The 25,414-nt window shown below is 42.3% G+C and overlaps 1 protein-coding gene across 1 annotated transcript in view; it reads right to left on the reverse strand.

Moving 5' to 3' along the window:
* Nucleotides 1–25,414, reverse strand: part of LOC110522287 (opsin-5-like) — a 47,133-nt gene that overhangs the window by 13,626 nt on the left and 8,093 nt on the right. The window contains exon 2 of the mRNA XM_021600551.3: nucleotides 21,768–21,922. Coding sequence (XP_021456226.1) covers nucleotides 21,768–21,900 — 133 coding nt within the window. The 5' untranslated portion in view covers nucleotides 21,901–21,922. The remainder of the gene's footprint in view (nucleotides 1–21,767; nucleotides 21,923–25,414) is intronic.

Below are 25,414 nucleotides of genomic sequence, written 5' to 3' on the forward strand. Positions count from 1 at the left end.
CAGCTTATCCCTGCCTCGGTATCACTAACGCTAGCATACATCTCTAACAATAAACAAACTAGCAAACATTAGTAGCTAAAATTCCCTGAAGTAATATAAACAACATAGTTAGGCTTGAAACCCAGTCAAAAGCCACATAGCTATTTAACCAAACCCGATTGGACCTCTATGCGTAAAATAAAAGTATACAGAAAAAATGTAACAATCTGGCACAGTGTGGCTATAGCTATAGTCACACCCTTGTAAACTTAGCGAGCTGGCTTAATAGCGCAGACAACATTAGCTATGATCCAACGTTACCTAGCCAGTCATTATCAAGCTAGCCATCTAGCCAGCCAACCCTGCCAGCCAGTCGATCATATGAGTAATTTCATGGTATCCTCATGTTTCACTAGTGACGGGCCACCCCCAGGTGGTAAGGGTAGATAACAACACTGTATCCAAGTTCAAAAGACAGTTCCTCATGATGTAGTAGGAGTGAACAAGTCAGGGAGTTCTTTCCTCATGTATGTTTCAGCTGTCTTCACAGCGTCAAATGTGCACTCATCATTCTTGGTTTCGATCCACAAAGTCACCGGGTAGCGCAGGCCATATGCCAGGCAGCCAGCCTGCCGCAGAAGCCTCTTCAGTGGGGAGAAAGCCATCCTCCTCTTGTGTAGTATGGGATAAATATCAGGAAATATCATGATTCTGGCATCTCCGTACTTGAGCTCTCCCTTTGCTCGGACAGCAGAGAGGATGCGGACATCGCCCTGGTACCGTAGAAATGTATTGACAAATGCCCTGGGTGCAACCTGGCCAGGCAGCCACCTCCGTAGCGTGCGATGGGCCCTCTCGATTTCCAGTGGGTACGCGGAAGAGTTTAAATCCAGAATTTGGGGAATTAATTCCTGTAGAAAAGAGATGGTGTCTCTTCCCTCCACAGCCTCAAACTTTTGTAAATTTTTGTAATAATCTAATTTCTCCTTGAGCTTAGAAATGATGTCTCCCAACTTCTTGTACTTCTGGTCCATGTCCTCGCAGATGTCCAGGATGGTAGCCTGGTGACTTTCACCTTTGTGACTCACCTTTGTGACTCACCTTTGTGACTTTCTGGTCTTCGTGGAGTTTATCAACCAGCACATCAATCATGATAAGGCGTTCAGAAAGTGTCTCTTGGATTTTTGTTATACTCTTATCCATCTCCATTCTGAACCATGCTGGTGCTTCTTCCGAGCTAGCATCCGTCGAGGCCGAAAAGGGCTGTAAGAGGGGGGCACTTTTCCATGCCTCGTCTGTGGCTTTGCAAAAATATATGTTTTAACTTCCAACTCACTGTAAATGAACAGGTAAACTGTGTCAAAATGCCTTAAAGGTTTTCTAAAGTTCGAGGACGCTAGGCAGACGCATCTTGTTAGAGCTTCGCCATTGCCAGAAGTCTGCACATGCCACCTTAATAGGCTTTCCATTGATTCTGATCAATAGTTCATTGTTATTCACAAACATGTATTTATCTGTCAATACTGACGTCAGTGTGCTGCTAACAGTTTTGCTTCCTCTACGTCCTTGTCCCCTTACTGGGCTTGAACCAGTGGCAGCAATTACAGACGCAAGTCTTTTGGGGTACAACGCTACAAGCTTGGCACACCTGTATTTGGGGAGTTTCTCCCATTATTTTTAGCAGATCCTCTCAAGCTCTGTCAGGTTGAATGGGGAACGTCGCTGCACAGCTATTTTCAAGTCTCTCCAGAGATGTTTGATCGGGTTCAAGTCTGGGCTCTGGCTGGGCCACTCAAGGACATTCAGAGACTTGTCCCGAAGCCACTCCTGCTTTGTCTGGGCTGTGTGCTTAGGGTCGTTGTCCTGTTGAAAGGTGAAGCTTCGCCCCAGTCTGAGGTCCTAAGTGCTCTGGAACACGTTTTCATCAAGGATCTCTCTGTACTTTGCTCTATTAATCTTTCCCTCGATCCTGACTAGTCTCCCAGTCCCTGCTGCTGAAAAACATCCCACAGCATGATGCTGCCAAAACAATACTTCACCGTAGGGATGGTATTGGTCAGGTGATAAGCAGTGCCTGTTTTTTTCCAGACGTAACGATTGGCATTCAGGCCAAAGAGTTTAATCTTGGTTTCATCAGACCAGAGAATCGTGTTTCTCATGGTCTGAGAGTCCTTTGGGTGCCTTTTGGCAACCTCCAAGCAGGCTGACATGAGCCTTTTACTGAGGAGTGGCTTCCGTCTGGTCACTCTACCATAAAGGCCTGATTGGTAGAGTGCTGCAGAGATGGTTGTCCTTCTGGAAAGTTCTCCCATCTCCACAGAGGAACCCTAGAGCTCTGCCAGAGTGACCATTGGGTTCTTAGTCACCTCCCTGACCAAGGCCCTTCTCCCCCGATTGCTCAATTTGGCAAGGCGGCCAGCTCTTAAAAAGAGTCTTGGTGGTTCCAAACTTCATCCATTTAAGAATGATGGAGGCCACTGTGTTCTTGGGAACCTTCAATGCTGCAGATATTCCTTCAACCTCATGGCTTGGTTTTTGCTTTGACATGCACTGTCAACTGTGGGACCTTATATAGACAGGCGTGTGCCTTTCCAAATCATGTCCAATCAATTGAATTTACCACAAGTGGACTCCAATGAAGTAGAAACATCTCAAGGATGATCAATGGAAGCAGGATGCACCGGAGCTCAATTTTGAGTCTCATAGCAAAGGGTCTGAATACTTATGTGAATGCTGTTATGTACCTGTAGCACTAACAACTGTTTATCTTATTGTATAAAATAGATCCAACGGATTGTAAACCATGATCTACTGTTGTGTGTACAAGTCCATTGAAACACCCATGAATAGAAGAGACACGTCATGTTTGGGTAGACAGACACGATCCTCTGCTCTATTCTATGATATGTGATATGAGCGTAAACACTGTAAAGCAGGGTTCCCCAAACTCCCCTGGGTGCATGTTTTGTTTTTGCCCTAGCACTACACAGTTGATTCAAATAATCACAGCTTGACGATGAGCTGGTTATTAGGGCAAAACCACGTGCGCCTGGGGGGTTGGGGCCCAGGACCGAGTATGGGAAACCCTGCTATAAAGTGAAGGCTCTCTAGTGCTCATTCTCTGGTGAGATTTTCCATTCACTCTGGACTTCATCAGCTGAATGACCCTGGTTTTACACACAAAGCAAGTTATTGAGAGAAATTTAGAAGGGGAAAAATGAATTATCTATTGCATTCCAATTCTATCATATGATAAACAGATTAGAGAAAAACTAAACAAATGGGTTACACAGTTTATTTTTTCAGTTATCGAGGGCACAGGATATGGACAGAACATCAGGGAGTAACCACATTTGATCTATTTAATTTAACTCCGTGTCTAGCTTAAGGGTTAAATGGAAAATGTTAGAATGGCTGCACACATTTGTTTGTGCCATGCAATATCAATGTGACCACGAGATGTTTGACTTTTGGGATGAATTTATACCTAAGCAGAAAAGTAAAGAAAACAGGCAAAGAAACAGTACACTGTCCTTCTCTCAGCACATATCAAAGCTGCAGGCTGAAGTTATATCTCAACTTGGTTACCTCTATCGTAATCTCTCTTCTTTCACCCCAGCTGCCAAATTAACCCTGATTCAGATGACTATCCTACCCATGATAGTAGAGGTCGACCGATTAATCGGAATGGCCATTTAATTAGGGCCGATTTGGAAATCGTTATTTTGGGACACCAATTTGGCCGATTTCTTTTAATTATTTATTTTATATATACACCTTTATTTAACTAGGCAAGTCAGTTAAGAACACATTCTTATTTTCAATGACGGCCTAGGAACGGTGGGTTAACTGCCTCGTTCAGGGGCAGAACGACAGATTTTTACCTTGTCAGCTTGGGGGATTCAATCTGGCAACCTTACAGTTAACTAGTCCAACGCTCTAACCACCTGCCTCTCATTGCACTCCACGAGGAGCCTGCCTGTTACGCAAATGCAGCAAGAAGCCAAGGTAAGTTGCTAGCTAGCATTAAACTTATCTTATAAAAAACAATCAATCAATCATAATCTCATAAACTACACATGGTTGATGATATTACTAGTTTATCTAGCGTGTCCTGCATAGCATATAATCGATGCAGTGCGTATTCGCGAAAAGGGACTGTCGTTGCTCCAACGTATACCTAACCATAAACACCAATGCCTTTCTTAAAATCAATACACAGAAGTATATATTTTTAAACCTGCACATTTAGCAAAAAAGATCCAGGTTAGCAGGCAATATTAACCAGGTGAAATTGTGTCACTTCTCTTGCGTTCATTGCACGCAGATTCAGGGTATATGGGATAATAATAAACGTTTTGTTTTCGAAATGATAGTTTCTGGAATCGACCATATTAGTGACCAAAGGCTCGTATTTCTGTGTGTTATTATGTTATAATTAAGTCTCAGATTTGATAGAGCAGTCTGACTGAGTGATGGTAGGCACCAGCAGGCTCATAAGCATTCATTCAAAGAGCACTTTCGTGTATTTGCCAGCAGCTCTTCGCTGTGCTTCAAGCATTGCACTGTTTATGACTTCAAGCCTATCAACTCCAGAGATTAGGCCGGTGTAACCGATGTGAAATGGCTAGCTAGTTAGCGGGGTGCACACTAATAGCGTTTCAAACGTCACTCGCTCTGAGACTTGGGGTTGTTGTTCACCTTGCTCTGCATGGGTAACGCTGCTTCGAGGGTGGCTGTTGTCGATGTGTTCCTGGTTCGAGCCCAGGTAGGAGCGAGGAGAGGGACGGAAGCTATACTGTTACACTGGCAATACTAAAGTGCCTATAAGAACATCCAATAGTCAAAGGTATATGAAATACAAATCGTATAGTGAGAAATTGTCCTATAAATACTATATTAACTACAACCTTAAACCTATATTGAAGTCTCATGGTAAAAGGAACCACCATCTTTCATATGTTCTCATGTTCTGAGCAAGGAACTTAAACGTTAGCTTTTTTACATGGCACATATTGCACTTTTACTTTCTTCTCCAACACTTTGTTTTTGCATTATTTAAACCAAATTGAACATGTTTCATTATTTATTTGAGGCTAATTAGATTTTTATTGATTTATTATATTAAGTTAAAATAAGTGTTCATTCAGTATTGTTGTAATTGTCATTAATAAAAATAAATAAAACAAATCGGCCGATTAATCGGGATCGGCTTTTTTTGGTCCTCCAATAATCGGCATCGGTATCGGCGGTGAAAAATCATAATCGGTCGACCTCTACATGATAGATTTTGGAGACATAATTTATAGATCGGCAGGTAAGAGTGCTCTCGAGCGGCTAGGTGTTCTTTACCATTCGGCCATCAGATTTGCCACCAATGCTCCTTAGAGGTCACATCACTGCACTCTATACTCCTCTGTAAACTGGTCATCTCTGTATACCCGTCGCAAGACCCACTGGTTGACGCTTATTTATAAAAACGCGCTTAGGCCTGAATCCCCCCTATCTGAGATATCTACTGCAGCCCTCATACTCCACATACAACACCCGTTCTGCTAGTCACATTCTGTTCAAGGTCCCCAAAGCACACACATCCCTGGGACGTTCCTCTTTTCAGTTTGCTGCAGTTAGTGACTGAAACGAGCTACAACAAACACTCAAACTGGACAGTTTTATCTCAATCTCTTCATTCAAAGACTCAATCATGGACACTATTACTGACAGGTTTGGCTACTTTGCGTGATGTATTGTTGTCTCTACCTTCTTGCCCTTTGTGCTGTTGTCTGTGCCCAATAATGTTTGTACCATGTTTTGTGCTGCTACCATGTTATGTTGCTACTATGTTGTTGTCATGTTGTGTTGCTACTATGTTGTTGTCATGTTATATTGCTACTATGTTGTTGTCATGTTATGTTGCTACTATGTTGTTGTCATGTTGTGTTCCTACCATGATGTGTTGTCATGTGTTGCTGCCTTGCCATGTTGTTGTCTTAGGTCTCTCTTTATGTAGTGTTGTGTTGTCTCTCTTGTCGTGTTTTGTCCTATAAGACCTTTTGCCTTTTGGTACGCCGTCATTGTAAATAAGAATTTGTTCTTAACTGACTTGCCCAGTTAAATAAAGGTTAAATGTAAAAAATAAAATTCAAATTAAATGAAGAACCAATACAACTTCACACAATACCATTTGGAGAACCTTTAGCAAACAAAGGAATGGTCTGAATGACCTGAACCTGTTTGGTGGGACTGTGAGGTCACCAAGAAATGCCAAACAGACCCGAAGTTGTATGTAATTTATATCCTGAATGTCCTTGTACACAGCAACTCATCACTTTAATGTCAAAGCATCTCCTGTCTCTCTGTTAGACACTTTAGCGTGAGTTGGATGTCCCTGTTCACTGCTGCATGCCTCTGTCTCTTTTCCCATCACCACCTTCCAGACTCTGCTCAGTACACCTAAGTACACACATCTGTGGAGGTTAGCAAGGGGCCTCAATGTGGAAGTTACCTCTGCCTGTTGTTTATTGTGTGCCAATTTCGGGTCAGAGACCTTAGGGGGCCTACCATACATCCATGCCATGGTGAGCATGGGGCCTACCATTCTACCTTACATCCATGCCATGGTGAGCAGGTGGCCTACCATCCTACCTTACATCCATGCCATGGTGAGCAGGGGGCCTACCATTCTACCTTACATCCATGCCATGGTGAGCAGGGGGCCTACCATCCTACCTTACATCCATGCCATGGTGAGCAGGGGGCCTACCATTCTACCTTACATCCATGCCATGGTGAGCAGGGGGCCTACCATCCTACCTTACATCCATGCCATGGTGAGCAGGGAGCCTATCATTCTACCTTATATCCATGCCATGGTGAGCAGGAGGCCTACCATCCTACCTTACATCCATGCTATGGTGAGCACTGGGCCTATCATCCTACCAGTAATACATTCTTATTGATTCAGGTGTTTGTCATGTTCCTATGGACTGTGTTTGTATAGTTTTACAGTAAAATAAACCAACATGGAGTATTACCATATCAACAGAAACACACATTTGGGATCTCAATGGGGGAATTAAAGCAGAGTTTGAAGTTGTGAAAACAACAGATTCCAGCTAAACCGAACCCATGAAAGCATTTTTTATAAACTCAGCAAAAAAGAAACGTCCCTTTTTCAGGGCCCTATCTTTCAAAGATAATTCGTAAAAATCCAAATAGCCGCACAGATCTTCATTGTAAAGGGTTTAAACACTGTTTCCCATGCTTGTTCAATGAACCATAAACAATCAATGAACATGCACCTGTGGAACACTAACAGCTTACAGACGGTAGGCAATTGAGGTCACAGTTATGAAAACTTAGGACACTAAAGAAGCCTTTCTACTGACTTTGAAAAACACCAAAAGAAAGATGCCCAGGGTCCCTGCTCATCTGCGTGAACGTGCCTTAGGCATGCTGCAAGGAGGCATGAGGACTGCAGATGTAGCCAGGGCAATAAATTGCAATGTCCGTACTGTGAGATGCCTAAGACAGCGCTACAAGGAGACAGGACGGACAGCTGATCGTCCTCGCAGTGGCAGACCACATGTAACAACACTTGCACAGGATCGGTACATCCGAACATCACACCTGCGGGACAGGTACAGGATGGCAACAACAACTGCCTGAGTTACACCAGGAACGCACAATCCCTCCATCAGTGCCCAGACTGTCCGCAATAGGCTGAGAGAGGCTGGACTGAGGGTTTGTAGGCCTGTCCTCACCAGACATCACCGGCAACAACGTCGCCTATGGGCACAAACGCACTGTCGCTGGACCAGACAGGACTGGCAAAAAGTGCTCTTCACTGACGAGTCAAGGTTTTGTCTCACCCGGGGTGATGGTCAAATTCGCGTTTATCGTCGAAGGAATGAGCGTTACACCGATGCCTGTACTCTGGTGCGGGATCGATTTGGAGGTAGAGGGTCCGTCATGGTCTGGGGCGGTGTGTCACAACATCATCGGACTGAGCTTGTTGTCACTGCAGGCAATCTCAATGCTGTGCGTTACAGGGAAGACATCCTTCTCCTTCATATGGTACCCTTCCTGCAGGCTCATCCCTCCAGCATGACAATGCCACCAGCCATACTGCTCGTTCTGTGCATGATTTCCTGCAAGACAGGAATGTCAGTGTTCTGCCATAGCCAGCGATGAGCCCGGATCTCAATCCCATTGAGCACGTCTGGGACCTGTTGGATCGGAGGGTGAGGACTAGGGTCAGGCCCCTAGAAATGTCCGGTAACTTGCAGGTGCCTTGGTGGAAGAGTGGGGTAACATCTCACAGCAAGAACTGGCGAATCTGGTGCAGTCCATGAGGAGGAGATGCACTGCAGTACTTAATACAGCTGGTGGCCACACCAGATACTGACTGCTACTTTTGATTTTGACCCCCCCCCCCCCCTTTGTTCAGTGACACATTATTACATTTCTGTTAGTCATATGTCTGTGGACCTTGTTCAGTTTATGTTTCAGTTGTTGAATCTTGTTATGTTCATACAAATATTTACACATGTTAAGTTTGCTGAAAATAAACGCAGTTGACAGTGAGAGGACGTTTCTTTTGTTGCTGAGTTAATATGCTGAAAACCACACCAAAGATACGCGAATCGATCAAGTTAATCATAAATGCCTTTGTTAACCTATAAAGCGTGGTCGTTGAATAGGCAGACTCCACAGTATCCAAATATCCAACAGATGCCCCATTCAGAACAAATACACAGTAAGAGGATTAGTCCTATTTTCTTGTGATCTCCTATTCCATTGAGATGCCTAACACACATTAAAATCAGTCAATCGTTTGGGGTAATTTATGGCATTGCTAGTGGTAGTACTGTTTCTAGCGGGAGAGACTGAGGTGTTTATAGTATGTTCTTGTACAACTGGGCTTATTAGCTAGCATCATTAGCATAGTCAAAGTCAACCAACACAGCTGTAAAGAGAGTGCAGACCAAGGGATGGGGATGGTACAGTCCCTCGGAGCAAGTAATGGAGTTGACAGGTGTAGGACTTATGGGTGTTAGGGAGTGAGAGATGGAGGGAGGGAGTGGGAGAGAGACATGGGATTCATGGGACTCAGGAGCTCAGAGGGATAAGCCCCAAATGCAGTTCTCACTGAAAAGCCGCATCAAAATGCATGAGACCCCGGCATGAAGCATCTTCACCGTCCATCGGTTCATTAGGTCAGGGCAGCAGTTATACAGGGCATTGTAGAGTTTGCAAATGGCTCAGCTAAGTATAAACAAAAAATTAGTCGGTATGAACATTTCTGTGAACACACACAAGGCAGTTGTTGTGGCAAGAGAAACAAAAAATGACAAGAAAGGATTTGTGACAGGTGTGCAGCCTGAAGTAAAGAAATAAGTCATCTGACATCCAGGAAAGGAAAACCCTGTTTCCCTACTGACTGCAAGTGATGTTTAATACGACTGTGAGCATATTAAAGAGACAGAGATTGCATAACTGTATCTCTTCATGACTTAATCTATTGATTCCTGTATCTATTCAATCGATTTGAGTCATGGATACAAATCTACCTAATTTTCGAATGTTGCCACGGGCACAGCCAAATAACACAAGTAATGGATTCGACTTCCGCTTTACTTCCGTACTTCAGCGCGCCGATGACAAACTTGCTGGAGTAAATTATTTGAAGGAGTCCATTTATAGAGTAAAAAATTAAAGTAAACAAGTATAAGTGTATAAGTGTAATTTTACATGTATTTAATTCAAGTTAGCTAACGTTACCTTCTAGTAGTTCTGTTGTGATACAAAGAGAAAGATAGAGGACTCATCTTTAGATCTTTGCAATTATAGCATCCGTGACAGCATGGACAGCACCATTGAGGCTACAACCCTAAGGAATCTCTACACAGTTGACTACTATGACTAATTTAAAATGGTGGAAACATGGTGGAAGCCCTCAATGGTGCTGCCCATTGGCCACTCGAGGCCTCTATCATTCTCTATGGTTGTGTCAGCATTAAGGGCCTTCCACCAAGCCAATAACTATACTATAACGATAAAAAAAACTATAACTATAAAACGATGGTGAGCGTCCACACTAGAGGAAAGTGTATCATTCTACAGTTCTACACCTGTCAATCAACTGATCATTGCATCCTACTGCATGCTGCCTAATATGGTGGTAACACAAGACCATTCAGTGATTTCAGGGTGTCATTGTCACAGTGACAACTGCAAATAATACTTAAATGTTCATGTAGACACAATGAAAAATAATATATTAACTCATATTTAAATGTTGCAATTCAACAACAAACCCTGTTTAGCCTGCACATATTTCAATGTCATTGCCTCCTTGCTCATGTGGTTTGCAAGTGATTTCCATTTTTCAAATGGTTGTCAATTCCTATGGGTCTTCTTTTTCACTGTGCTCATCTCTCTGTCTGTCCTGTTCAACTATTTACAATGCATCAGTGCAACAATGTTATCATAATCGGCCAAAAGTGATCACACCAATGCAATTCCCAGACAGATAATATGGCCTATGCTATAGGCCTGTTTTAAGCATGCTTCTTTCCCCAGGGCTGTTAGGCCTAGTATAGAAATATGATCAAAATAAATGTCCTATAGCTTTCGCAGCCTAAAGCTTTACCTGGGATTTCAAGAGAAGAGGAATGACCTAATGCTGAGAGACTTGCGCAGCCTTTAGCCTATTGTGCACAGGAACTGCTGGAAGAGAGAGGCTAATGATGTTTAGCCAACGTAAGAAGCTAAATATTAGGGCTATACAGAGGTGTAAAGTAGCCAGGAAATATACTTTGAAGTACTACTTAAATCTGTACTTTACTTTACTATTCAAATGTTTTACAACTTTTAATTTACTCCACTACATTCCTAAAGAAAATATGTACTTTTTACTCCCATACCTTTTCACTGACACCCAAAAGTATTCTTTACATTTCCAATATGGTCCAATTCACGCACCTATCAATATAATGCGTTGTCATCCTCAGACTCACTAAACACAAGTGAGTGTGCCCCTTGCTGTACAAAAAATAAAATCTTGCTGTCTGGTTTGCGTAATATAAAGACATTGATGTGTAGAATTTACTTTGACTTTTTACTTTTACTCAAGTATGACAATTGAGTACCTTTTCCACCACTGTACTTAAGTACATTTAAAACCAGATACTTTTAGACTTTCACTTTTAGACTTTTTTTAAGTAGTATTTTACTGGGTGACTTTCACTTTTACTTGAGTCATTTTCTACGACCTATTATTAGGTATCTTTACTTTTACTTAAATATAACAACTGAGTACTTTTTCCACCACTGGGGCTATAGACTAAATATTTACCTGTCAAAGTGCAAGAAAACAAAGTTAACAGATGATGAAATGGCAGATCTTTGCTTTACTCTAGACTGTGCTCTAGATCCAGTCAATTCACACAGCTTAAGGAAAAAAAGTTATCAGATAAGGAAATCATAGGTAGGCCTAGTCTACATTATGTGCACTGCCAAAGCTGCGATGAGTCCCCGGGCATGCAGCTTGAAAAGCTACCCTATTGATTATGTTTTTTAGGGACAATAAATGTATCCTACCTAAGCTACAACAGCAAAATGTAATGTTAATATTGTTTTCAAGAGTACTAAACTGTAGTCTAGGCTGTCAACTGCAGTAAATAGCTTATAGCTCAAAACGCCTGGTATTTTGAATAGTGTGGATGGACCACCAGATGGCAGGCTGTTCCCACAGACAGTAGCCCAGCTCGGCATGTGAGTCCAGGTGATCAGAGGCAATTAAGCACAGCTGACGGTACTAATGAGCTATTCTCTTTCCCCTACAAGAGCGAGGAGGGGGAGACGCAGAAGCGTTTGCTTCTGCAAAGGAGAGGACGTACCTTTCGGAAAGGAGAAGAAGGGGACACACCACCTCTAGGGAATGTTCACCACAGATCTGGACAACCACCCGAAGGGAGCTCTCCACGGACGGATCGTGAAGGCGGTGACACACCTGTGATTTATGTTATAGTTTAAAGATACTCATCTTGTGTTCCTTGTTTTTGTGAAGATATGTTTTCCTTGGGATATCATCCTTGATTTGTGTTTGAGAAGGGTAAAAAATACCTCAATAGAGGACTTTGTTCAATTAAGAACTTGCTCCTGACTCGTTTATTCCACCTTTCCACTTTAGAGCAACCTCCAAGTACTTCGTCCACTCACAATACATATTCATTTTGAAATGACTGCATCTAGCCTGCCTGATTGGAAAACCATTACCAGGATCAGTTGTGGGGGGGGGGGGGTTTCTCTGCAATTTTAGCCTACAAGGTCAAGGCACACTAGTAGACCAGTAACATGGTGTACTGCAGTGGCGTGTCTTTATGGATGCCAAGAGAAACTACCATGGGGGGGAATATATATTTTGTTTTTGTAAATGTCCTTCAATTTGCAAGAGGATGACTATCTCACCGAGAAAGCATTGAAGCGAGCGAAACCGCACCACTGACTCTGTACGCCTTGATTTGGTCTTATGTACATTACACTACCGTTCAAAAGTTTGGGGTCACTTAAATGTCCTTGTTTTTAAAGATTCACATTTTATTAAAATAATTTCAAACTGATCAGAAATACAGCGTAGACATTATTGTTGTAAATTACTTGTAGCTGGAAACGGCTGATTTATAATGGAATATCTACATAGGCGTACAGAGGCCCATTATCAGCAACCATCACTCCTGTGTTCCAATGGCACGTTGTGTTAGCTAATCCAAGTTTATCATTTTAGAAGGCTAATTGATCATTAGAACCCTTTTGCAATTGTTAGCACAGCTGAAAACTGTTGCTGATTTAAAGAAGCAATAAAGCTGTCCTTTTGACTAGTTGAGTATCTGGAGCATCAGCCTTTGTGGGTTTGATTACAGGCTCAAGTGGCCAGAATTAAGGACTTCCTTCTGAAACTCGTCAGTCTGTTCTGAGAAATGAAGGCTATTCCATGCGAGAAACTGAAGACCTCGTATAACGCTGTCGTACTCCCTTCACAGAACAGCGCAAACGGTCTCTAACCAGAATAGAAAAAGGAGTGGGAGGCCCTGGTGCACAACTGAGGAAGCGGACAAGTACATTAGTGTCTAGTTTGAGAAAGAAGCCTCGCAACGAGGCGACTCCGGGATGTTGGCCTTCTAGGCAGAGTTCCTCTGGCCAGTGTCTGTTCTTTTTCCCCATCTTAATCTTTTCTTTTATTGGCCAGTCTGAGATGGGGCTTTTTCTTTGCAACTCTGCCTAGAAGGCCAGCATCTGGAGTTGCCTCTTCACTGTTGACGTTGATATTTTGCGGGTATTATTTAATGAAGTTGCCAGTTGAGAACTTGTGAGGCGTCTGTTTCTCAAACTAGATGCTCTAATGTACTTGTCCTATTGCTCAGTTGTGCACCGAGGCCTCCCACTCCTCTAATCGAACCCACAAATGCTGATGCTCCAGATACTCAACTAGTCTAAAGGACAGTTTTTTATTGCTTTAATCAGGGCAAGTTTTCAGCTGTGCAAACAATTGCAAAAGGGTTTCCTAATGAACAATTAACCTTTTAAAAGGATTAACTTGGATTAGCTAACACAACGTGCCATTGGAACACAGGCATGATGGTTGCTGATAATGGGCCTATGTAGATATTCCATAAAAAGACAGCCGTTTCCAGCTACAATAGTCATTTACAACATTTACAATGTCTACACTGTATTTCTGATCAATTTGATGTCACTTCAATGGACATTTATTTTGCTTTGCTTTCAAAAACAAGGACATTTCTAAGTGACCCCAAGCTTTTGAACAGCAGTGTAGAAAATGTTGAAATTGTGTTTGTTAAAAGTAGAGACTCAGAGCTACAAAATGGTACATCATACACTGCAGTTGAGGAACATTGAGTCATTCTGCTTTGAAAGTTCCTTGAATGTTTTGGTACATCTACTGGAGAGCTCTTTGTCTACACCTAGTCAGCATCATTCACAACCTTTTAAGCCTTAGCCCCACCCATCTCTTTAAGGATTCACATGTGCGACCATGTGCTAAACACAGTAAGGTACAGTAGTATAGTAAATAACCAAATAATTCAAGACTAAAAGTGGTTTAAGTAGTGACCTACTATAAGGAAAAACTCCAGGTAAAAATATGTTATCTAGTCCTTGGCCTATATCCTAATCTGACTGAAAGTGTCCAGATAAAAATATTGTATTATTAGATGATGGGTCATGTGAAAGAAATGCTATAAACACAACCACATCTAGCTAGGTGGATTGGTCACTATTGTCTAGACATACACATGTTCATGAAATACAATAGATGGCTGTAATCACCCCTAGACACACCTGGCACAATTTTATGGGTCATGTTATTATTCTCTTGTGGAGGCTTTTGTTTAGACATGTAGCTAGCTAGCTAAACAATTAATCATAATCCCCAGTCATAGCTACAGTAAAAATGGATTATCATAGCTAGCCACAATGCATGAAAGTATGAATTTGCAGGTAGCTAACGAGCTAACATTAGGCTATAACTCACAATGGAAATGGCTTTCTGAGATACTAACAATATTACTACACAGATCATATATTAGCTAGCGAGCCAGCAAGCTAATGTTCGCTAGACTGCAAACAATGCACTTAATTTGCAATGAAAACAACTTTCCGAGAAAACAGAAAAATATATCTGAAAATGTAGCTAGACTCTTACCCGTAAAGATGGATGAACGCTTCATGGCAACGTATCTTTTACATTTGTTTTGTAACTAGCTACAGCTTATTTGGGCTGCTGTATCAGTCACTCCGGTTCACACTGACAGTGTGCAGAAAGTAGCTCATCACAACTTTTTCCCACTGATCTTTGTCGATAGTGCCTGATAAAGCCTGGCCAGCAATGATGAAGAAAGCAGTAGCAACACTTTTGCAGTTCTCCTTGGCTAACGTTAGATCTTAAAAAAAAACTACACATACTGAGCACCTCTGATTCAGAAGGGTTGGGTTAAATGCGGAAGACACATTTCAGTTGTACAACTGACTAGGTATCCACCCTTTCATGTTCTAGACAGAAGCGTGCTACATGGCAGACCAATCCAAACACAGCCCATCCATTATCTCAGCTAATCATGACTAGCAGGAAGGATCCTGTCTTTTCCGTGGCTAAACAAATTAGGCTCGTAATTTAACAATTTATTTGTATTTACAGATGGCTACACGTTTAAGGCACATGAAATGTTGATATTAAATAAATGTTAATGCCTCTCCTGTGAGGTAGTGATGTGCGACATACTCCTAGTTTCTTGAAACCGGTCATCTATCTGATGCTGTCTGGTCATAAAGAGGAGGACATTGTTGCCGCCCGTAGCATTGAATGCAAGAGTAGCCAGCAAGCATTTGGGGTCCCTTGATAAACAAAATAATAATAATAATGGTCTAGTGTTGAGCTAAACTGAGTGAGCACAACTGTGAATGGTCCTGGCACGCTAAAAAAAGTGTCAAGGGACGCCAATTTGGATTTGGCTTCACTGCTCTCACATCGCATCAAGAGAATTACATAATTGACAGAAACAACTTGAATTGCTGCATCTCAATGTGGTTTTTTTTATTCCGGGGGCTAGCTAGCTAAAATTGGTCCTTTTGTAAATTAGCCATGGATGGAGATAGGGATCTGGACTTTACTTAATTCTCCGTACTGGCCAATGATTACAACGTTGATTCTGTTCCAACCATAAATTACTACATTGTGCCCCTGGACGAAGAGGATGTAAGTTCAATTTATAGCTAGATGTAGAAGGCTAATGTTAACTAGCTAACGTTGCCCATAAAAATAAGTTTAGGCTAGCGGGCATGCATTTTAGCCAGGTGGCCTAGGACAACAAAAAATAGAAGTGTGTACTGTATGACAGGGTCATAGACCGTTTTGTCAACATGAAACAGAGGAGAATGGCATTCGCAATTCTCTACAAGTAGGGTGAGTCAACATGTTTTTTCTACTTGCACGAACATGCACGCACACACACACACACACACATACACACACACACAAGATGGCGCCGAAGAACATGGCTGACGTTTTACATTCTCTTTTGTTTGTTTTTTTGCTTTTTGTGTAACAATTTTTTAAAACTTATTTTGTACATAATGTTTCTGCTACCATCTCTTATGACCGAAAATAACTTCTGGACATCAGAACAGCGATTACTCACTGCGGACTGGAAGAAACTTTTTCCTTTAACGAGTCTGACGAGAAGAATATCCTGCTTTCACTGGAACAGGCCAGTGCCTTTTGCGTAAAGAAAAGACTCAGGAAAAGGGGCCGCAGATCGGGCAGCCTTCTGAGAATCCGTAGGCGAGTAAACTCCCACTGCTATCCGTTCTTCTTGCTAACGTGCAATCATTGGAAAATTGATGACCTACGATTAAGATTATCCTACCAACGGGACATTAAAAACTGTAATATCTTATGTTTCACGAGACGTTCCTCTGGTAAGACGAGGGGTGGGGGTGTGTGTCTATTTGTCAATATTAGCTGGTGCGCGATGTCTAACATGAAAGAAGTCTCAAGGTATTGCTCGCCTGAGGTAGAGTACCTTGTGATAAGCTACAAAGAGTTCTCATCTATATTATTCGTAGCCGTCTATTTACCACCACAGAATGAAGCTGGCACCACGACCGCTCTGAACCAACTCTATAAGGCCAAAAACAAAAATGCTCACCCAGAAGTGTCGCTCCTAGTGGCCGGGGACTTTATTGCAGGCAAACTTAAATCAGGCAAACCACATTTTTACCAGCATGTCACATGTACAACCAGAGGGAAAAAAAATCATAGACCATCTTTACTCCACACACAGATGCATACAAAGCTCTCCCCCGCCCTCCTGGCAAATCTGACCATAATTCTATCCTCCTGATTCCTGTTTACAAGCAAAAACTAAAGCAGGAAGTGCCAGTGACTCGCCCAATACGGAAGAGGTCAGATGACGCGGATGCTACACTACAGGACTGTTTTTCTAGCACAGATAAGAATATTCATCCAATGGCATTGAGGAGAACACCACCTCAATCATTGGCTTCATCAATAAGTGCATCGACGTCGTCCCCACAGTGACTGTACATACATATCCCAACCAGAAGCCATGGATTACAGGCAACATCCGCATTGAGTTAAAAGCTAGAGCTACCGCTTTCAAGGAGCGGGGAACTAATCTGGACGCTTATAAGAAATCCCGCTATGCCCTCAGACGAACCATCAAACAAGCAAAGCGTCAATACAGGATTAAGATTGAATCCTACTACACCGGCTCTGACGCTCGTCAGATGTGGTAGGGCTTGAAAACTATTACGGACTACAAAGGGAAACCCAGACGCGAGCTGCCCAGTGACGCGAGCTTACCAGACGAGCTAGATGCTTTTTATGCTCGCTTCAAGGCAAGCAACACTGAAGCATGCACGAGAGCACCAGCTGTTCTGGATGACTGTGTGATAACACTCTCGGTAGCCGATGTGAACAAAACCTTTAAAAAGGTCAACATTCACAAAGCCGCTGGCCCAGACGGATTACCAGGACATGTACTCAAAGTATGCATGGACCAACTGTCAAGTGTCTTCACTGACATTTTCAACCTCACCCTGACCAAGTCTGTAATACCTACATGTTTCAAGCAGACCACAATAGTACCTGTGCCCAAGGAAGCTAAGGTAACCTTCCTAAATGATTACCGTCCCATGGCACTCACGTCGGTAGCCATGAAGTGCTTTGAAAGGCTGGTCATGGCTCACATCAACAGCATCCTCCCGGACACCCTAGACCCACTCCAATTCGCATACCGCCCCAACAGATCCACAGATGAAGCAATCTCAATCGCACTCCACACTGCCCTTTCTCACCTGCACAAAAGGAACACCAATGTGAGAATGCTGTTCATTGACTACAGCTCAGCGTTCAACACCATATTGCCCATGAAGCTCATCACTAAGTTAAGAACTCTGGGACTAAACACCTCCCTCTGCAACTGGATCCTGGACTTCCTGACGGGTCGCCCCCAGGTGGTAAGAGTGGGCCACAACATGTCTGCCATGCTGATCCTTAACAGGGGTGTGTACTTAGTCCCCTCCTGTACTCCCTGTTCCCTCCTGTACTCCCTCTTCCTCAATGTGAGTAAGACAAAGGAGCTGATTATGGACTACAAGAAAAGGCGGGCCGAACATGCCCCCACTAACATCAACGGGGCTGTAGTGGAGCGGGTCGAGAGTTTCAAGTTCCTTGGTGTCCACATCACCAACAAACTATCATGGTCTAAACATACCAGGACAGTCGTGAAGAGGGCAAAACCTTTCCCCCCTCAGGAGACTGAAAAGATTTGGCATGGGTTCTCAGATCCTCAAACGGTTCTACAGCTGCAGAATCAAGAGCATACCAGGTTGCATCACCGCCTGGTATGGCAACTGCTCGGCATCTGACCATAAGGCACTACAGAGGGTAGTGCGAACGGCCCAGTACATCCCTGGGGCCAAGCTTCCTGCCATCCAGGACCTATATAATAGGCGGTGTCAGAGGAAAGCCATAAAATTGTCAGAGACTCCAGTCACCCAAGTTATTGACTGTCTATGACCAAAAGGCTCCTCAACAGCTTCTACCCCCAAGCCATAAGATTGCTGAACAATTAATAAAATCGCCTCCGGACAATTTACATTGACCCACCCTCCTCCTTTTTGTACACTGCAGCTACTCGCTATTTATTATCTATGCATTGTCACTTCACCCCTACTTACATGTACAAATTACCTCAACTAACCTGTACCCCCGCACACTGACTCGGTACCGGTACTACCTGTATATAGCCTCATTATTCTTATTGTGTTACTTTTTATATTTTTTATTTTTTTTACTTTAGTCTACTTGGTAGACTATTCTTGAACTGCACTGTTGGTTAAGAGCTTATAAGTAAGCATTTCATGGTAATGTCTGCACTTGTAGTATTAGGTGCATGTGACAGTATTATTTGATTTAACACACACACACACACACACAGATAAATCAGAACCATGGACAGCCACATCATATTTAGCTTACGTTAATTGGACTAAATTGTTTTTTGTATGTTTTAGTTGTCACAGTATTAGACTAAGCATAGGTGATTTGATTATGTTGAAATGACAGCTCCTGTTCTCTTTGCGACTTGCGGTAACTCATTGTGGTTCTAAATCAATAGTTGTTTAGTTGTCAGAAAATGTCATAAACATTAATTTGCTTAACAATGCTGCAGATCATGTAACCGTTATGTTACATGCAATATGCTTTCTAGACTTCACAAGACAGAGGTTGATCTCCGGTTTTGTGATGAAACGAAGGTGTGGTTGAATTTATTCTGCCACTGTGTCTTCTTATTGTCTCGGCCTTGGGCCAAATGTCACGGTCGCAAGACATAAGAACTAACAGGTTATAGAGCAAACAACTCCCGAGTGGCGCAGTGGTCTAAGGCACTGCATCTCAGTGCTAGTGGCATCACTACAGACCCTGGTTTGATTCCAGGCTGTATCAAAACCAGCCGTCATTGGGTGTCCCATAGGGCGGTGGACCAGCGTCGTCCGGGTTAGAGTTTGGCCAGGGTAGGCCGTCATGTAAATAAGAATTTGTTCTTAACTGACTTGCCTAGTTAAATAAAAGTTATATATGTATTTGTGTGTACATGGATATTTTTTCTAGCGTGGCTTCCCCAGTGATTTTACCCATGCACCGCTACTGGTATTTTGACAGGATGTATCAGCTAACAGAATAATGCTATTGCAGGGATTTCTAGTGGCGCGCATATGAGTTATGATAATGCACAAGCACAGAGGAAGTTGTCTCCATCGTTTCCTCATTTGGCTTCCGGGTTTTAAAAGCATGCAGAAATAAGGTGGATGCAGCAGAAAACCCCAACAGTAAAAAGATGAATTCATATTTTTCCATCCAGTAGCTAAAGCTATGTCTACATTAAAATGCATTTTCAAAGTAGGATGTATTCAGCTTTGATGTTGAGCAAACATCACACCATATTACAGTACCTTCCTCTCCTAAATCAATCTGTTGATAATCGATCTAAGCACACCCTTCGAATACATTTTATATCATAACATTCAAATTCCTAAGGTTTCATTTAAGTGTTATGTACTTTAATGACCACAATAATGTATGTTGATTAACATTGGTTGATAGAAGAACATTCTTGATTGACGGATGGATCAAACAACCTGGTGGTCATATAGCATGATATCCCACAATGAAAGCTCATCAGAGCTGTTGACCAATCAGGATGCCAGAACAGTATCAACAGAGAGCTTCTGAACAGCCTCTAACAAGAGTCTCCCATGCCCCGTGCAGTCTGGCTTCTGAACAGCCTCGAACAGGATTCTCCTATGCCCCGTACAGTCTGGCAGACCAAATAGTGGCCTTTACAACTCAGTAGCCCATAATCAACATGTCTGGAGGCTGTCATAGATCAGTATGTCCTGTAACTGTGTTAATTAGCATGAACATTCAAACCTTTCTTGATGTGATAGGAAATTATAATTAATTTAACCTGTTAGACTAACCACTAACATCACCATTTGTGTGATACATTGCTGTCAACATTTCATTTTAATCGTTTAGTTGGCTTCGAAGAAGAGGGTTTCCAAGGCAACCTAGCCAACCTAGCAAACAAAATAATGTAATTACTACTGTACCCTTTAGAGGAGAAACACACAGTGGTTTCCAGTGTGGAGTCTGTCTGTATATAAGGAGGCGGGCATCTCTTTCTAACTGCATGTTGTTAACTGCTGATACACAGCCACCTCTTGAGTGTTCTTTTAAAGTCCCTTTCATGTCAATGTGCCACATAGCAGGTTATACAGTATATGTATGTCTATTTTATCCACTTTCTCTGTAACGTAGGCAACAGCTACAGTACTCTTCATGTTGTCCACGTAACATCTCCCTTTGGTCCACACAAAAATTGATAGAGGAGGAGAGGTGTACGTTTATAAATTAAACTTTCTATCATCTTTGAAAAGGTGCAATGAGTGATGGAAAAGTATGTGGAATCATTACAACCAGATTATTGCTATCAATTGCAGCAAAACTGAGAAGCTACTGAATATAGGATCTTCTACATTAGAAAAGAAAATAACCTTTTCAAATACATTTTGAATCTACAATGTCTTACAGACATAGGCAGTGCTTGATTTGGACTGAAATAGGTGCCGGTACTCATTTTGGGAGCCGGTACTGTTTATATCTAAGTGCAGGAGCTCCAGAATATTTTTGAGCTAATATTCTATTCTATAGGAGGAAGAGGAGCTTAAGCAGTACTCAGCTCTGGTGAGCTCCTGCCCAAGTCAAGCACTGGATCTAGGATCTTAATTTGAGCCAGTCTCTTTCTTAGCAGGAAAATTTGAATTATTATGTGGATTACAATGAATGGACATTTTTGTAGCGGTTGATACATTTTTCATGAAGGAAAATCAAGTGGAAAATGTAAAACTTTTGAAGCCTTTTTAAACCTCAAATACACTACAAGTTTAAAATGGAAAGGTGTCCTGCAACAGGGTGATCAAATTAAGATCCTACATCGGTACACAATGGAAAACCTTGATGAATCACAATTGATTGCAAACATAATCGAATCAGAATGGCTCTCCTTGAGGTGAAGACTGGTTAGGCTATGTCTCAAGGAAGATGAGGATATCAGTGAGTCTATTGATGAGTCTACGTCCCTATGCAGTCTACATTCCTGTACTTTATTGACACTTACCTATGATGCAGATGTAGAAAGCAGCCACGATGTCGGCCTCCTTGGACAGCTTGGAGGCGAAAGGGTCACCCGCCAGGAGGTAATGGGGGACATAATCGGGGCGAGCTGAGGTGTCATTTCCTATCAGAGCCATGATTAGGAGTGTCAGCAGCTTCCTGGGGAGCCAAAAGAAACAGCAGTAACACACCTGATTACTAACTCACATTCTATTACTGCATTTGTCTTGAATTATCAGTCTGTACCCCCATGATGTTCAGTGCTGTATATTGCCTCTAATGGAAGACAGCGATAAGAGAGAGAATTGAATCAAACACTTGACCATGAAGAATATATCCCTGATTAGTCACCATGGGGTTCATTCTAGTTTCCTGCTTCCTGTCCTTGGCTATCTCTCCCTTCACACACTGCACCAGCTCACCTAGGGTGACCACATGTCCCGCATTTGATCAACAAATTCAAACAACAACAAAAAAGGTTGATTTGTTCCATATTTCAGTCTGACATTCCAGCAAAGAGGAAGAGGCTAAATCTGTCCAAAATAAGCCCAATGCATTTTTACTGTCTTATTTTGGACCTAAGCTGGTGCGAAAAAATGAGCATCTCATCATCTTGTCTTTGTTTGCAGTCACGTTGCTCTTCTGACAAGATATACAGTATATCATAAGGATGTGGTACTGGAAATGTTAAACACTTATCCAATCGTTGTTAAGATCTGATATTCAGCGCAGCGCAAGGCCAATGTCATTTCAACTGTCAAATCCTTTCGGTCTCAATTCCAGCTAAACTTGGAGAGAGGACAGTTAACTACCTACAAAAATCTACTTCTGATGATCTACAAAGTAAGTAAATAGCCATATTAGACTGAAAGATATAACAATTTCGTCAAACTTGTGAGGCGCTCCATGCTTATTAGTTGCTCATTCAACATATTTTCTACTACTTCTCTCAATTTGATTTTCAATGTCTCCCTTCCTAACTTTTTTACATTCCTTGAGACCAACCAGAAATGTTTCCTTGGCCAACTATTCCCAAATGTTCAGTTTCTCCATGACCAAATTTTGCACGAGGTAAAGGATTAACCTATAGGCACACATAAATGAGCTCCTTCAGTGAATTGGAAGGGGGATTTATGTGGGTGTGTGTTGGCGATGACTGGAAATCACTACTAGATTTATCGTGAGAAGAAGCACATAACTTTACAGAGAGACCAATGGTACCATTTCAATGTTCTTTAGTGTTTCAGTCACACAAATACTCACAAACCAGACACAAGATCACACACACATGCATGCACACAAACACAGTAATTTCTGAAAACAAAGAACCCCAATTTTCTGGTGGTCATACAGGAACTCACTGCTGGGACTTGTGAGTCATCCATTAAACAAACTCACACACACACAGAGATACACACACGCAGAGATACATTTACACACACACACACACACACGCAGAGATACAGATATACACACACACACACACACACACACACTATAATCCTTTTGTGGAGTCCCTTTCTGCTGGCCAGTAGGTCCTTTAGCAGGGAGGCACACTGTAGCCCTTAAGGCTACAGTGTGGCTCCATCAAGGCTCCATCAAAAACAGTTATGACGACATTTTGGTCGTCGTTTTGGTCTTCCATAAGGGTTTTTTCAGCGGATTGTGCACACACAAAATGTTCGGTAGTGTAAGTCTAAGCCCCTTCGTCAGTGATTGGGCAACAGTAGGGATTCTTCAATTAAATGTTTGTTGTCATTCAATGAGAGGTGCCTCGTTTTCATGCACATTTTTTCACTTGAGAAATACTTCACCAAACATCTTCACCTGCAAAAACATAACTCAAGAAATCTGTAATACATTTTTATCTCTGAATTTCAATCAGATTTAAGTCAGGACTGAGACTGGACCATTCAGGAACACTCAATACCTATTGGAAAGCCATTCTGGTGTGTCTTAAAATCTGTTTAATTGACCCTGTGAAAAGTAAAACTCTATCCCAGGGTTAGGTATTTAGAAGACTGAGGCAGGGTTTCCTCTAGCTTTTCATCTGAGCTTTGTTCCGTCCATATTTATATCCTGACAAACTCCCCAGATCCTAACAGTGACAAGCATATACCCATAACATGATGCTGCCACCACAATACAGGGTCATGTAAATCGGTAGGATTTTTATTTTATTTTAAGGCAGCAAAATATGATGACTGTGCAAGAAGTGTGTAGACTTTGACTAGGCACTGTACTGTATGTGTGGACTGGGGAGTTTGTTTGTGGCCAGAATCGGTGCAGTAAATCCTATGGCAGACACCCCCAACCTCTGAAGGTGTGGCTCCGCTAAGAGAACGAGCAGCCAGCCAGGCAAGTCTGTGTGTAATGAATACGATGGGAGACAGAGTTCTGGTTTCAAGCGCAGTGCGCAGCAGGTGTTTGTAAGCAAAGGACCACAGGAAGAGGCAGGTAGCTGGGTCCAGGGACTGGCAGAAGGTCATACACAGGGACTCCAAAACGGTAACAGTACAGGCAGGGAATAGGCAAAAAGGCATTGTTCGTGAGGATGGCCAAAAACTATGATACTAATACGGAAATGACCAGAGCTCCGAGAAGTACTTGTAACAAAACAAACAATACCTCACAATGATGCGGTGCAAAGAACTGAGATAAATAGTGTATGTAAATGACATACAGGTGTGTGAACAAGTGATCAGAATTCAGACGATTGGGATCTGGAGAGTGAGCTGCTTTCATGGGATCTATGTGTTTGAGAGCGTGAGCTGGAAAGTGAGCTGCGTTCAGGGGATCTACGTGTTTGAGAGTGTGAGTTGGAAGCAGACATAACACTGAGTGGCACTTCTGCCTTCAAAATCTACATCACCTCAGAAAGCACACCTCCATTTACAAGTCAGACATGAAAAAAGGTCAACTTTTGCTTTAACTCTGAAGGCTCAGGTGCAAGCCAATCTTTCCCTCGTTGTGTTGAAACTATATTACACACCCCACAATAGTTTGTTCATTTTCAAAGCCCTTCAACAAAGTCTAAAATCTGAAACAGAATAAAAATAAGTGCGATTTTCTCTCAAAAAAAATGAGGAGAATATATTTGTTTCTATGCTCTAGGTTTCCAGTAGCGCAGTTTCGATACAATTACAGCCTACGCCTAGGTACCAGGCTCTCCATTTAAACAAGACCAAATGTTCTTCAGAGTACTAAAACTAACAGAAGTTTGTGACATCGGGTGCTGTAGTTGTCCTTGGAGGGCAGGCAGTGTGCAAATGCATTCCAGATTCAAGTCAGCCACAGTAGCCTGCAGGGGGTGGGAGCACCTGCCTAAAGTTATTTGCTATATTTAATTTCAGGAGCACCTTTAGGGGTTACTTCCAGTAGCAGATTATCATGACTTTCTCCAACCACAAAAGTCTGCCTACCATCTGCCAATCAAGAGTAAAACACTGGCAGGTCCTACAACTTGAGTATTTCTGACAAGGGACACCACAAAACACCACACAATATAATGAATTAGAAAGGGATGTGTACAAAGGGTGTGTAGACTTTCACTAGGCACTGTATGTGTGGACTGGGGAGATTGATATACAGTACCACACATACAGTATATTATGTACAATACAGTACTTCTTGGAAAATGTAGGTTTATTT

Source organism: Oncorhynchus mykiss, chromosome 4 (assembly GCF_057628025.1).
Source record: "Oncorhynchus mykiss isolate SJ-2025 chromosome 4, ASM5762802v1, whole genome shotgun sequence".
Classification (NCBI taxonomy): domain Eukaryota; kingdom Metazoa; phylum Chordata; class Actinopteri; order Salmoniformes; family Salmonidae; genus Oncorhynchus; species Oncorhynchus mykiss.